Here is a 15,776-nt window from a genome sequence, read left to right as displayed (position 1 = left end):
CAAGGAACAACAGAAGCCTAGGAGTCATTGGCAACTGGTCCCCCATGGCTCGGGGAGGCTGCCTGGTCTGGATGGAATCTCAGTTGCTCATGAGCTGCGTACATCACAGCAGAGGGACTCCAACAAACAGCCCAACCCTGGTTATACACCTCAGGGAACACACGGTGCACTGGGCTAATGTCTGGAGACATCCTGTTTCTGGAAGGGTCTGGAACAGAGCCTGGATTGTTCCAGGCAGTTCTCCAGCCCTCATCTCAGCATGTTGCATTTACAGCACATTCTATAGTTATTCTTGAGAACTACAAGGAAGAGGGGCAGGGAGAATTGGGTTCTTCGATGCCACCCAGAAAATTATCCTGCAGAAAGAAATGTTGGAATCAAGAGAACCAGTCATAGGCTGTCACACTCATTCAGGTTGGACATGGAGTGACTTGGACTATCATGGTGGCAGTGGAGGTTGTGAGAAGTTATGAAGTTCTGGATTCATCTTGAGAAGAGTAGAGTTTATGAGAATTTTGTTTGAGGTGAATGTTAGACTCAAGGAAATTGCTGAAAGTATTGGCAAAAAGAGAAACCTGAGTCTTGGGGCTTACCAGTGAAGGGCACTGTTTCAGGTGTTATGTTCTTTAAAAACAGTTTTCAAGAATTGAGTGTAAAAATGTAGCTACAACTATGGTGGTCAGAAGAACTTGACTACGGAAGTTGTTCACAATGATTTCTGATGTTTACTATAAGTTAATTTCTATTGCTGTCATAACTGGATATAAAGATATGCTGGAATAATTTGAATATTTTTATATTTCATATAAAAATATTCAAATCATGCTGGAATAATTTGAATATTTTTAATATTTGCAAAGCAAATGATCCTATGAATGGACCTTTGAAGCCACAAAGATGAATTTTGGGACATTTGCATCGTATCTATCCTATTTAGTTTCTAAAATTACTAATTTGTTTTAATTTTGCTATAGGCAATGACCTGAAATTTTGCATTTTGAATGCATTTGTTCTCTGGTTCCAACTACATTTTTGTTTAACTTTTTTTTTTCTTCATTAGAAGGTAATTGTTTCCCTGAATGGGATGGACTCATTTGTTGGCCCAGAGGAACAGTGGGGAAAATATCGGCTGTTCCATGTCCTCCTTATATTTATGACTTCAACCATAAAGGTACTGACTTTTTCTGAAATGATTAATTTGAAACAAATATTTACTTGTCATTATTTTTTGATAATTGATTCTAAGGGAACTGAGTGATCTCAGAACCTTTCATGTCTTTACAGGAGTTGCTTTCCGACACTGTAACCCCAATGGAACATGGGATTTTATGCACAGCTTAAATAAAACATATGCCAATTATTCAGACTGCCTTCGCTTTCTGCAGCCAGATATCAGCATAGGAAAGGTAATGGAATTTTTCTATTTGTGAACTCCTTAGGGAAAGCAGAATGATGTTTTAATGCAATTCTTGATTGCTAACTATTATATATAAAAACCCTTTTGTTCCCATGACACAGAGATCATAAAAGATAATAGCAATGTTGCAGTCTTTTCAGATGTGTATCAATCATTCTGGTATTTTCTATAGCCTAGAGCCACCTGGCTGAGATACATGTATCCATACTTATAAATATACCTGTGTATGTGTTATGTGTGTTATGTTACATTATGTTATGTTTACATTGCATTATATTATGCTATATTACATACAAAAATTCCAATAGGTATTTAGCAACATGATTCATTATTTCTTCTTGGTTACCTATGAATAGCTACATCTCATCTGTATATTCCAGAAGGATCTTTGCATGATAGAAGATATTTTCCACCTCATAAGATTTACCAGTAGGTGATTTCATTAGCATATAAAAGATTAGAGTTTTAGGATTAAAGAGGAGCAAGGGGCATCATATAAATCTTCCAGCATAATATATTAATTTCATAGATGTAAGTCAACTGAGAACCAGAGATTAGGTATTGGTCAAAGTGACATAGCTTGGTGATAACAGGGTTTAAAGCAGAGCCTTTATGTCCTAATTTCACATCAGTGCTGTTTCCAATATAGAAATCATATGTAAACTTTGAGGTATTGTAGAGAATGACTTTTAAGTTATAAAGGTTGGTTTAAAAGTCATGTTTAAATTGATATCACTTAGACCTTGTGAGTAAAAATGAATGATGATATATGCATATGATGCTAAGGGTTAATGTGATAAATTGTGTGTAAATTATCTTTATGTAGACCCTGAGAATAATCTATCATACATAAACTTTTCAAACTTTTGACTTACTTCTTTAGGTCTGGTAATGTTTTGGAGAGGCAGGGAGGGAGAACAGCAGCAAGGGAACTAGTGAGTTGAAGGTTTCTTTCTTTGATTTTGCATTAATAGAACTTCCTTTCTTAACTTTCTACCTTAATGAGCTCTTTAGGAATTGGTTGAAAGACTTTCAGTTTTACATTTAATTGTTGAAAAGCTTCTTAGACAAAAGAAGTCAAGATGAGGAGATTGTTAGGTACTCTGCAGTGGAACTAATGTCAGCATTCGGTTTAGATAAAATGCTTCAAAATAATTTCAATCTCATTGAGAGAAATAAATATTCACTAATACTTAGTGTACTCTGTGGTTATCTTTATTTTTGTATTATGTGATGTAAAATGCAAACCTTTCAGAACTGCTAAGTGGCCATTAAATTAAACCATGGTTTAATTTATACTGAATTCTAATCTTATAACCATTTTCTGTGATTACTGTGTATTTTAAGAATAAAAATAACTAAAGATGGTTGATGGCCATACTCAAGATATGCACTAGTTTATGTACAATGATTTAACAGTTAATAGAAAATTTGAAGAATTGTGTTAAAATAATTTATCTCCTTAATTAAAAACACAAAGAACATTTTCTATTGTTTGCAACCTTTAAGTAATAATATGGGAAAACCCAAGAAAACAAAATATCTTTAAAGAAAACTAGATATATCCTGAAGTTTTGACACACTGTAAGGCAAAATGATATTACTTATTTATGAGATATAAATTATTAATATTTAATAAAGGTTTTCATAAGGAAGGAAAAGCAAAAAATCCAAAAAGTGTACATTTAGAATAAATGCCACAGTTTTATTGGGAAGACAAGACTAAGATATTTTTGAGCACCTTTTTCTGTAAATTTTTATATAATTAGCTTAGCAAAATGAGTTAATGATTTTAGTTAAAAAAAAAGGGAAGAAATTCTGATAGGTCACAAGATTATTAAATTTTTTTAGAGTGTGATATTTAAAACAGTAGCATACTATAGAAACTATCATATAATACATCTGCTGTCCAAAGGCTAGATGTACTTTTGGAAAGCAATTTAACAGCATATATTTAAAAACTTCAAAGGGATCATATTCTTTGATTTTATAAATTTACTTCTAAAATCAAGCATAAGGATTTAGAATGGGGGGACTGAATGGGAAAAAATGTTCATTGAACAAATTATTATAGTGAATATTTCAACAAGTTTAAATTTCTAATAAAGACTGGTTAAATAAGCTCAGATATATGTATATAAATTTTATGAAGAGTTTGCAGCCTTGAGCAATTATTTTGTCACCCCCAAAAATTCAGAAATAAACTTGTATATAAATTGAGAATGCAGATGCTTAAAATAATAGGCAGTTGCTTTACAGAAATAGAATGAAAAGAAATACATGAAGTGCTGGCTGGACATGGCCTGTGTCTGTAGTCGCAGCTACTTGGGAGGCTAGGATGGGAGGATCTCTTGAATCAAGAGTTCAAGGTCAGCCTGGGCAACATAGGGAGATGCCATCTCTTAAAATAATAACAACAATGACTTCAAGAAATATGTGAAGTACAGTAAGTACTAACAGTGTTTTTTTCTGATTAGTTAGAATTTGTAAGATTTTTTCCCTCCTCTCTTTTATATTTTAAACACTATTCAAATATTTTCTATAAAACTTTTTACTATCATATTAGGAGAAAATAATAAGTAGTAAACAATATATTTTTAAAAATAACAAAAGTCTTCTGCTTCCAGTCATATTGTAGGCAGTTGCAACAAGAATAAGTTGGGTAAGATGAAAAATCAATAATTTGTAAAAATTAGTTTGGGATGCCAAGAAATCTAAATGAACTAAATTCCAGAAACGGCAAGCCCTTCCTATGAGAGAAGAGACCCATGGCTGCCTGTGTCCCTAGGACCACAGTAGAAGGGGAGACACCAGGCCATTGAAGGGGATAAAGAGAAAAGAGACAAGCTTTTATACCAACTTTTAGCAGACAAGGGCTGGCATAAGGGCTTAGAATCCCAAGGAGTAAGCCCTAGTCTCAGTGAGTTATGATCCACCTGGTAATTCTTTGCCATGGGAACTTCACCAAGTGCATGGAGGAAGTATGCCAAAGGCTGGGGCAGGCAGAGGGCTCAGAGAAATCCCTTGAGTTGTGCACAGCACTCTCACAGTGAAAGGCAGCAGCTGGCTGAAGGCATGGATCAGGACAGAGGAGCTGAGAAGCATCCCTTGAGGCACATAGGGCCCTCACTAATTGCATGACTGATGCAGCCCACAGGCCAGGAGAAGGGCAGGGAAGTTGAGAGATATCCCCTAAAGATGCACACTTCTCACTGAGTGTAAGGCAGCGGCCAATCGCAAGTCCAGGCCTCTGGAACTTCTGACTAAACACCTTCAAGTTGGGGTTCCCACGAACCCTTCTTTAGGCTTGATTAATTTGCTAGAGGAGCTCACAAAACTCAGGGAAACACTTACGTTTACTATGTATTATTATAAAGTATATTTTAAAGGATACAAATAAGCAGCCAGGTAAAGAGACATACAGGGTGAAGTCTGGAAGAGTCTGAAGTGAAGGAGCTTCTGTTCCGGTGGAGTTGGGGTGCACCGCACTTCTGGTAGATGAATGAGTTCTTGATCACCCTCCTGTAAGCCTCCATGAGTTCAGCTGTCTAGCATCTCTCCATATCCCATTTTCTTGGCCCTTTTATGGAGACTTCATTGGGCTGACCTGATTGAAACATGGAAAATCCTTGCTGGGTTCCCCATTTACTCTATTGGTATTAGATCATATCCTTTTTGTCCAGTCACATTTCTACACCATTGTCCAATCTTAAAAGGTCACATACTGTATAATTGTTCTGTGACATTTATAAAATGACAAAATTATAGAGATGGAAAACAGATTAAGGGTTGTCAGGTGTTTAGGATGGTAGATAGGAAGAGGTGTCACAACAAACAGGCAGAGCAAGGGAGAACTTTTTGATGGTGAAATTGTTCTGTACTTGATTACAGTAATGGTTACAAAAATGTACACATGATAAAATGACATAGAACTATATTGTTATATAGTTCTTGATGCACATTGCCTCAAGGCTAAATTCATGGTTTTGATATTTTAGTATAATTGTGTAAGATATAAGCTTTGGATAATATTGGGTGAAGGGAACCTGGGATTTCTGACAATATTTTTGACTTCTTTTTAATCTATAATTATTTTAAAATAAAATAATTGAAAAGGAATGAACCATTTATACATGTAACAATATTGATTAATATAAAAAAGAGTATGTTGACAAAAAGAGTATATGCTCTATTATGTAATTCTAAGAAGTCTAAGAGGGCTGGACGCGGTGGCTCACGCCTGTAATCCCAGCACTTTGGGAGGCCGAGGCAGGTGGATCATGAGGTCAAGAGATTGAGAACATCCAGGTCAACATGGTGAAACCCCATCTCTACTAAAAATACAAAAAAATTAGCTGGGCATGGTGGCACGTGCCTGTAATTCCAGCTACTCTGGAGGTTGAGGCAGGAGAATTGCCTGAACCCAGGAGGTGGAGGTTGCAGTGAGCCGAGATCGTGCCATTGCACTTCAGCCTGGGTAAAAAGAGCAAAACTCTGTCTCAAAAAAAAAAAAAAAAAAAAAAAAAAAAAGAAGTCTAAGAATAGTCAAGAAGTATATGAAGTATGTGAACAGAGAAAACTAATTTGTGGTAACAGATATTGGAACAGTGGTTTCCTGGGGGTGGATGATGGTTTTTTTTTTTTTTTTTTTTTTTTTTTTTTTTTTTTGGCTAGCAAGGGGCATAAATGAACTTGGTTTGTCAAAACCTATCAAAATGCTCACTCCAGATCTCTACATTTTATTGCATGCAAATTACAGCTCAAAAAAGTTAAAGAGAATTAGAAATAATATTCCAAAAAATGACATAGTATTTCTTTGCCAGTTTATTGGTAAAATAGTCCCATATCATACATGAGTATCTCTTCCCTTACAGCAAGAATTCTTTGACCGCCTGTATGTAATGTACACTATTGGCTACTCCATCTCTTTTGGTTCCTTGGCTGTGGCTATTCTCATTATTGGTTACTTCAGGTGAGTGATGCCCATCACTTTCTCCATGAAGGGACACATTCTGTTTCCTAGTTAGAGAAGACATAGAGGTCTCATAAGATTTTCCTCAAATGCATGTTTTTGAATTCAGCCTTATGTTATGATATTATTTGACAATTAATTTTACATGACAAATTCAGAGTTCTTTGTTTAAAAACTTAAAGCATCAAAGTAGTATTAAACCTCTAAACCAATAAGTATGTATTGCAGTATATTTGTTGGAAAGTGGGACAGCATCGAGTTGAATGAGTTCCCAAGTTATTTGGGTGCCATTGGACAAAAGTTCATCTAAACTAATTCCCAAAATTATCAGATATCACCACATAAAGAAACAGTATTTATTGCTTTTGTTTGGTTTATCTTTTTATCCACTTTAACGTGTAGTCCAATTTCATTTAGCTTAATCTAAATCATTATAAAATTCTGAGCACCAATTCAGTTGGCCCTCCATATACAGGATTTCACATCCTCAGATTCAACAGACTGTGGATGGAAAATACTGAGAAAAAAAAGTTTGATTATGTTTGTACTGAACATTTACACACTTAATTTTTTCATTTTTCTCTAAATAATACAATATAACGTGTACTTACATAGCATTCACGTTGTATTTGGTATTATAAGTAATCTAGAGATGATTTAAAGTAACAAGATGATGTGCATATTTTATATGCAAATACTACACTATATCATATAAGGGACGTGAGTATCTGCAGATTTGGGAATTTGTGTGGAGTCTCAAACCAGTCCCTGCTGGAGGGGAGCAGGCTGACTGATGGTGGCAGCAGTCACCCTGGGTGTTTTCCCCAATTTTTGATTTTATCCAAATTTAAATACTGAATATTTCTATCCATAGACGATTGCATTGCACCAGGAACTATATCCACATGCACTTATTTGTGTCTTTCATGATGAGAGCTACAAGCATCTTTGTCAAAGACAGAGTAGTCCACGCTCACATAGGGGTAAAGGAGCTGGAGTCCCTAATAATGCAGGATGACCCACAAAATTCCATTGAAGCACCTTCTGTGGACAAATCACAATTTGTAAGTGTTTTTACCTTTTACTCTCATGACTAATTTGTCTAACATTACAAATAGGTACAATTTTATAGTCTACTAACCATATGATACCTTGTTTTTGCTTATCTTATCTGCTGATAAATCCAAAATGGATTATCAATTTGTATAGTGATGTTTTCTCCCTCAATGTTTTCTCCATCCCTTCATGTCTAATCAATCAACATTTTAAGAAAAGTTCTTGGGTTTTTCCCTCAAGAACATTCTGGAATGGAAACTGCAAAATACACAAGATTTGAATGGTATTTGGTGTATGCACCACAGCAACTGTCATGGCTCCCCACTTTAGAAAGTGAAAAACCTATCAGCAAAACCAGAAGTTTGCAACTTAAAAGCCCATGATATTTAGTCCCTTTATTCAATACCCAAAGACTGATTCCAGTATAAAATTTTATGTTACTTGATTCTGCTCTTGAATTGTCCTGGTGGTAGAAAATAGATTCACCCAATAATTCACTCCATTAGATCATTGAAGCAATATGTGAAATTAGGCATAGTAGATTGATTGTCTTGATGGTATGAAATAATACTCTGTCTGGATCTGTGCCTTTGCCCTGCAACTTTATAGTCCCTGCTGATCCTGATTCTGGGCTGGCACTGTGACTTGCTTTCCCCAACAGAAGGAAGTGGAAGCGATAGTGCACCAGTTGAGAGTAGATGTCTAATGAGTGAGCCTAGCTGAGACAAGCCTAGCCCAGATCAGCAGAACTACCCAGCCAATCCACAGATCTATAAGACATATTAAATATTTATTGTTGTAAGTCACTAACTTTGGGGAGCAGCTTGTTTTGCAGGAGTAGTTACATAAAAAGACTAAAATAAAATAAATTCAAGCTAGAAATATGGATAATATTCTCTTCTTTATGCTTTTCTATATGTTCCTAATTTTCCGTGAGGGTTGTGCATGGTTTTTATAAAAAGAAAAAACTGAGAAAAGTATTTTTTTTGGTAACTTCTTAAAGAAAAAACTTATTTTAAAAGTAGAATCAAGTTCATAGTCCTGAAAAATGCTGCACCAAAATAACTGTTTCAGCCTCTCAACAGTTTTGACTTTCCTTTGTACAGGAGATATATTAGCCTGAAAAAGAAACTGAATACTTGTTTTTTAGTGGTCTCATTGTTGGCATCCAGTACATCAAAGAGTTCTTATATGATGCAGTTCTGGTTTATTTCTAACAGATCGGGTGCAAGATTGCTGTTGTGATGTTTATTTACTTCTTGGCTACAAACTATTACTGGATCCTGGTGGAAGGTCTCTACCTGCATAGTCTAATCTTTGTGGCTTTCTTTTCGGACACCAAGTACCTGTGGGGCTTCATCTTGATAGGCTGGGGTAAGGCATTTATATCTTTGTTCCTTTCAAATTGGATGATGGATGTGATGATGTTCTGTCGTGCCCATCATTCACATCCCTGCAACCTGAAACAGTCTCTCCCTTCTTATTTTTATCTCCTTTTCTTTTATTGTTCTATTCTTAGACAAAAATAATTAAGATCAAGTCTGTAATTCTCTCAGTGGTGACGAACTTTTAAAGTTATTTATGGTTAGCGTTCTTAGGCCAGATTTTTGAGAGAATTATTTGGAGGAAATAAAAGAGAACTCATTTTAAGCCATATACATCTACAACTAAATGTCAGTATTCTGCCTTATCAATAATTTCTTCTTAAAAATTTTTATTTTTAAATTTCTAAGCTGTAATCATATTTTTGATTTGCATTTCTAGGTCATACAATGAGAATACTAGGAATGAATTTGTAGGACCATCCTGACTGTATTTAACAAATACAAATTACGAACTAATTATGTGGACTTACCATATGCTTTAGAAGGAAAAGTATTCAGCTCTCATTCCATAAATGACTTAGCAGTACAAGGGGGATTACTGGATTAGGCCCTGGCTCAACATGACATGGAGACAAGAAATTGCTTGTTAAAAATTAAGGAAAATAAAACTCACATTGGTTAAAATTAACAGTTGCAAATCTCAATTGCTATTTTAATATTTAAATTAGGAGGTGCTCAGCATAGGAAAAAAAAATCACTAAGTAGCTCAAGACTAAATTTAAAGGGTTTTTTTTCTCTCCAAAATAAGAATATTCCTTTGCCTATTTTGTCTTAATTTTTTTCTTAATAATCAAAATGTGAAATAAGGAATGCTGAACTTTCTGCTAGCTAATTAACAACCTTTAAGAAGAAAAAAATCAATGTTACTCTTATTACAAAATAATCATCACAATTAAAGTTTTATTTTTGTAGACAGCTCATCTATTTTAAGGTTCTTCCTTATCTCTTTGATTAGCAATTACTGAAAATAAAAAATATGTATTTTGCTTTATTAGAATCCTTGGAAATTTTCTTGACAGTTTTTGGTAGTTTGCCTTCCTTCAAATCAAAATTATATCTGTGTTCCCACATAATTATTAGGAGTTGGAAAAGGTGTTGATAGAAAATTCAATAATGAATTTAGACATTTGTTTATTTGGGTTATATTTTATTTTTCACATTTCCTTATTGCTCACATTTGTAATAAATTTTTTTTCTTCTCTTTACTTATGTCTTGTTAGTTACCTGGTGCAAGCTTCCTTATCAACTCTTTATTTGGGCTTTATTACTCAGTCTGTCTCTCTTTACAGTTAGGAGTTTGTCCCACCGAATCTCAGAAAACACAAATCTTTCTATGAAAAAGAGAATTTAAAGAAAAGCTAAGGGACCAGTGAGCTTCTATGCAAGTATGGTTTCTTGTCTTCTTTTACAACTTTTATTAATTTGTTCACAAAAGTTTTGGCATAGAGATGACAACTACAATAGGAATCTTCATTTCATGAAATAGTTTAAGAAAATACATGAAAGCAAGTAGAATTTTCATGGAAACTCTCTGTGAAACCATTTTACATGCCATATTTTCCTCACTTAGCCACAAGTCGAAAGAGTAATAACTATTCTTTATGGGATTACAGTTCTATAGCTAGTCTATCATCTTCTGACTCTCTTTTTGCATTTCCATTCTTTTAAAAAATAGTCGAGGGCATATATAATGAAAATAATAGTAGTATTCCTTTAAGATTTTCTCTCTGCTCCTAAGACACTGCTATCATTGAATGAAGTATATATCAAAATCTGTTTGATTTATGGATTGTTTTCTTCTTATCTCAACACTGAGAGACTAATTTAAAAATATTATTTATATATCTGACTCATTTTTCCAAATTCATTTTCTGAATTATCAAAAACATTACATATGCTTTGCAGGATACTTTGCTAGAATAATTGAGAATGAGTCCAATTTTATACTTACTTCCAGTGATGTTATTTACTGGCTTCATTAGAGCATAGAACTTGCTTAAATTCCTTTGTTTCTCATTTGGACTCAAATGTTATAACTTTAAGCTCTTTTCAGCTAGGTAAATACTCAGAACTCTGTTAGTCACATTGTAGTGATGTGTGGAGTTAGAATTACATTGACTGTGATGATCCTTTTCTTTTAAATGTTTTGTTATTTTATTTATTATTATTTATTAGAGATGTGGTCTTGCAGTGTTGCCCAGGCTGGTCTTGAATCCCTGGCCTCAAGTGATCTTGCTGCCTGGCTTCCCAAAGTGCTGGGATTACAGGTGTGAGTGACTGTGCACAGTCTGATTGTGATGATTCTTAAGAATAAATTGGAAGGAAAGGAAATGACAAGCTGAAGGAGAATAGGTGTCATATCTGACCTTTACTAAATTGAAGGCAAATACTTAAAATAACTTTGTACATTTTTTATTGTAAAACCAGATTTATAGAGAAGTAAAGGTGAATACTAGTGATAACTGTTTTCTTTCAACCAAGCACATTGTTAATTTTCCCCAATCCTTGCCTCAGTTTTCCCATAAATAAGATGCTTTATTCTTAGTTCCATTTTATTTCAACTACACATTTTCCTCTATTTTAATTCTATATGTAAAAGGTATGTCTTGTTTTTTAATTTTTACTCAATATGGTAATTTACTTCTATATTGGCAGCCATCCTTAATTTTCAACCATCAGATGAAACACCAGTATATACATATCATCATACGGAAGTACCTATCCTAGTAATACCATGTAGTCATTTCCCTGTTGCCAAGCTTTTACATAGTATATTTTCATATAATGTGTTCCCTGAAAATAATCAGGAGAAGGTCCTACACTCTTGTTTTATTCCCTTTGTAAAATATCTTAATTCAGCAAATATTTTTTGGTCATCCATTGGGCAGTAAGTGTTTAAACACAGAGACATGTGTTAAAGCCTCCTACACAAGATGCACTCTGACCCTTTAGGTTATTTTTGTTTGTTTGTTTTCTTGTTGTGATCATATGTATTATATTCAACATTTTAAATTTATAAAACCTGTCTTCACAAAACTTATTTATATGTTATTGACATGTCTTACTAAAATAATTCAACTTTCAGTAAATGCATATGTTGGATAACATTTACATTTATATTGTTTAGTTAATTTAGCATTTAAATTTAAAATAATATTTACATGTCAAGTATTTTTGCCTTTATTTCTGTGTTCTAAATTATGTAACAATGTCATATTAAAACTGGTGATCAAAAATCCTTAAAGGATCCCAAAGTGGTTTTCTGTTCTTTATTCTTCTATGGTAGTCTCTGTGCTAGTCTTATGCATAAGATTCTCTAAGAAGATGAGGAAAGCAATTTCATGAAGACACAGTACTTATGTATGATATTTGATATAATTGTCATCTAAAACATAACATAAACTCAAGCATCATTAATAAATATTGCATAGAACAGCATTCAGGAAGTACCTGATCAGAAGACTATAAAGGAAGCGGAAGTTGCAGATTTAAAAATGATAAAACGTGAAAACTGATGACAGACAGGCAGACACTTTTTGAAGATAACCAAGATAGAATAGCTGAGGGGTCTATGTCTGGCCTTATGGTAGGATCTATGCCAGGGTGTGTGGTAGGATTTATATGTAACCATCCCACCAGAAGAAACTGTCCCCTTCCCATTACATAGTATCACTTTTATTTATTCTTCATAGCACCAATTCACAACTAAAAGCAACTAAAACAACTAAAGTTGCTTCATGAATTTTGACTCCTTCACTAGAATATAAGTTTTAGAAAACAGGGATATTGTTTATTTGTTCATTATTTATGTTGTTTAGAACAATCTTTGACAAATAAATAGGCACTTAATAAATGATTAGAGAAATGATTGGATTGATGGATAGAGATAGATAAATACAGACAGACAGATAGATAGATAGATGATGGATAGATAGAATATGCAAACTGAACCTAAGAAATAACCAGAATTAGGTAGATCTATTTTGTCAAAAATTTCCCAGAGCACAGAATTTGATCAGGTTAAAAAAAGAGTACTATAGAAACAAGAAATAAAATTGGAATATAGAATCATACAATTCAGTAGTCATATAGGCAGGCTGAACTTAAATTCAGCGAGTTAGATGGTCACCACGGAGAACAAAGACGTTATTGTGCATGTCATTATTTCCATCTTTTTCTGAAAATTGTCTTTTTTTAAGCCTATTCCTTTGTTCATTTTGTTGCTAAGAAAGAATATCTAAAAAAATCACAAATGTGTTTTTTAAAAGGTAAAGAATTTAAAATTGTGCTTGATAAAGAATGTTTTTGGCTAGATCAAAATGCTCTTTTCTCCTTTTGTAAGATGCTTCCTAAACTCTAAAATGTTTCCCTTAGGGTTTCTGTGTATCCTTTATTTAAACCTCTTTGGTAAAGGCCACATAATAAAAAGTCATCTCTTAAGTCTTTCAGTCCCCGACTGCAGGGTTTCATAAAAGTTATGGTTCCTGAATTTTTGTGTGATGTCAGAGTTTAATCAGCTACAACATGAACTGGACAGTGAACTTTTACTAGGGGGCAAAAGAAAGTCAGTAAATGGATTTTATGTTGCAAGTTCAGAAGGTGTTTAGCGTTTTTGAAGGACAAATATCTTGTGCTCAAATCATCAGACCAAGGTAGCGGTCACCCTTTCCTATTAATGCATGAAAATGCTTCTATCTTGTGCCATTATGAACTAAAAGAACGAAGAGATGAACCTGGTTAAAACTACCTGATTTTTATATCTTGCCTCTGTATGCATTCGACTTTTAGGATAAAAAAGTTCTAAATTTTTAAAGCAACAGCATCCCTCAGCTTCTCAGGAGTCCCTTTTGTTGCTCACTCTTTGAGAGTATATGATGGTCAGTGTGGCATGAGTCAAAGTCAAATGTGCCAACAGTTGCCTACTTCTGACCCTAGGAACCTCAGTCTTCTCCAAATATGGCTTCCTCCTATACCCCTCAGATAAAAATTAGGCCAGTTTTTATCTTCATACTAGAGGAAAAAATAACATCAATATTCTTGCTAATTTCTCAAACTGACATGACTGAAATTCAGTGTACTTTTCTTGTTTACATACCAGCATTTTTTATGTCTGTTTTTCTCTCTCAACTGCTAATAGTATATTCTTATGTATGGTGAATTTGAGGAAGAAACCCCTTAATCTTAAAATAAATCTAGTCTCTGAATCATTTTCTGATTGCAGGGTTTCCAGCAGCATTTGTTGCAGCATGGGCTGTGGCACGAGCAACTCTGGCTGATGCAAGGTGAGTGAAAAAGAAGATGAAAAGAGAGAGCCAAAGATGTTCTCAAGACTCAGGCTCATCATCACTGGTCATTAGAGAAATTCAAATTAAAACCACATTGAGATACCATCTCACACCAGTTAGAATGGCAATCATTAAAAAATCTGGATACAACAGATGCTGGAGAGGATGTGGAGAAATAGGAACACTTTTACACTGTTGGTGGGAGTGTAAATTAGTTCAACCATTGTGGAAGACAGTGTGGCGATTCCTCAATGACCTAAAAATAGAAATCCCATTTAACCCAGCAATCCCATTACTGGGTATGTATCCAAAGGATTATAAATCCTTCTACTCTAAGGACACATGAACACGAATGTTCATTGCAGCACTGTTTACAGTAGCAAAGACCTGGAACCAACCCAAATGCCCATCAATAATAGGCTGGATAGGGAAAATGTGGTACATATACACCATAGAATATTATGCAGCCATCAAAAACAATGAGTTCGTGTCCTTTGTAGGGACATGGATGAACCTGGAAGCCATCATTCTCAGCAAACTGACACAAGAGCAGAAAATCAAACACTGCATGTTCTCACTCATAGGCGGGTGTTGAACAATGAGAACACATGGACACAGGGAGGGGAGCACTACACACTGGGGTCCGTTGGGGGAAATGGGGGAGGGATGGGGGTGGGGAGGTGGGAAGAGATAGCATGGGGAGAAATGACAGATACAGGTGAGGGGAAGGAAGGCAGCAAACCACACTGCCATGTGTGTATCTATGCAACAATCTTGCATGTCCTTCACATGTACCCCAAAACCTAAAATGCAATAAAAAAATCTAAAAAAATCTAAAAAATCTAAAATAAATAAATAAATAAATACACAATTGACCATATTCAACTATAACTGACAAAAAAAAAAAGACTCAGGCTCAGAATTCACACTTGTTGCTGTTCTTGATGCCATTGCTCTTTAGGGATGCACAAGGATAATTCCCTTGATGCAATGGTAGCTTACGATACATTACCAGTAAGCTGTCTATTCCAGAGGTCATAGAGAGGAAACACTCAGAGACTAGATGAATGTGACTGAACTCCATAGATTATGAAATAAATTTAAAATATAATGTGAGAAACAAATGGAATTAGATGGGTAAGAGAATCAATTTAGGATTTAGTGCAAGCAGGTTGAACAACCACACTACCTGATTTCTAGCATAGGCAATGTTCATACTTCCTCTCTTTCTCTGCCACATCAACTTTCCCTGTTGATGGTGTGGTTATGAGGACCAGAGATAAGGTGGCGGGAAGGGTAACGACAGACAGAATTTGGTGCCCTCGGCCAGTGACACATACTTACTCCCTCATAGAGATGGAGGGGCAATTGTAGTTTCCTAATTAGCCTGCAGAGAAGTTCGGGATTTTATTTGTGGCTCTTGGGAAAAGGACATGTGGGAAGGAGTTCCATCAATCAGTGGCTGATAATGCCCTCAAAAGTGTTAAGAACTTCCTGTGTATCAGGGATTGTTTATAGTTCTTGTATCTTTAGTATATCATGAATGGTTAGAGCCCATTTGCCTCATATATCTTTAGTATCTGTGTTTAATACATGTGTTACTACTTACTCATCACTTATCTATACTTAATGCAAACGGTGGGTTTCATGCATTCCATTTC

The 15,776-nt window shown here is 34.8% G+C and overlaps 1 protein-coding gene across 1 annotated transcript in view; it reads left to right on the top strand.

The window, feature by feature from the left end:
- The window catches only part of PTH2R (parathyroid hormone 2 receptor), a 92,851-nt gene that overhangs the window by 35,446 nt on the left and 41,629 nt on the right, over positions 1 to 15,776 (top strand). The window contains exons 3-8 of the mRNA XM_003925594.4: positions 1,061 to 1,171; positions 1,285 to 1,406; positions 6,292 to 6,389; positions 7,264 to 7,453; positions 8,666 to 8,819; positions 14,052 to 14,112. Coding sequence (XP_003925643.1) covers positions 1,061 to 1,171; positions 1,285 to 1,406; positions 6,292 to 6,389; positions 7,264 to 7,453; positions 8,666 to 8,819; positions 14,052 to 14,112 — 736 coding nt within the window. The remainder of the gene's footprint in view (positions 1 to 1,060; positions 1,172 to 1,284; positions 1,407 to 6,291; positions 6,390 to 7,263; positions 7,454 to 8,665; positions 8,820 to 14,051; positions 14,113 to 15,776) is intronic.

This window comes from Saimiri boliviensis, chromosome 5 (assembly GCF_048565385.1).
Source record: "Saimiri boliviensis isolate mSaiBol1 chromosome 5, mSaiBol1.pri, whole genome shotgun sequence".
Taxonomy (NCBI): Eukaryota; Metazoa; Chordata; class Mammalia; order Primates; family Cebidae; genus Saimiri; species Saimiri boliviensis.
This window is presented reverse-complemented; position numbering and strand designations above follow the sequence as displayed.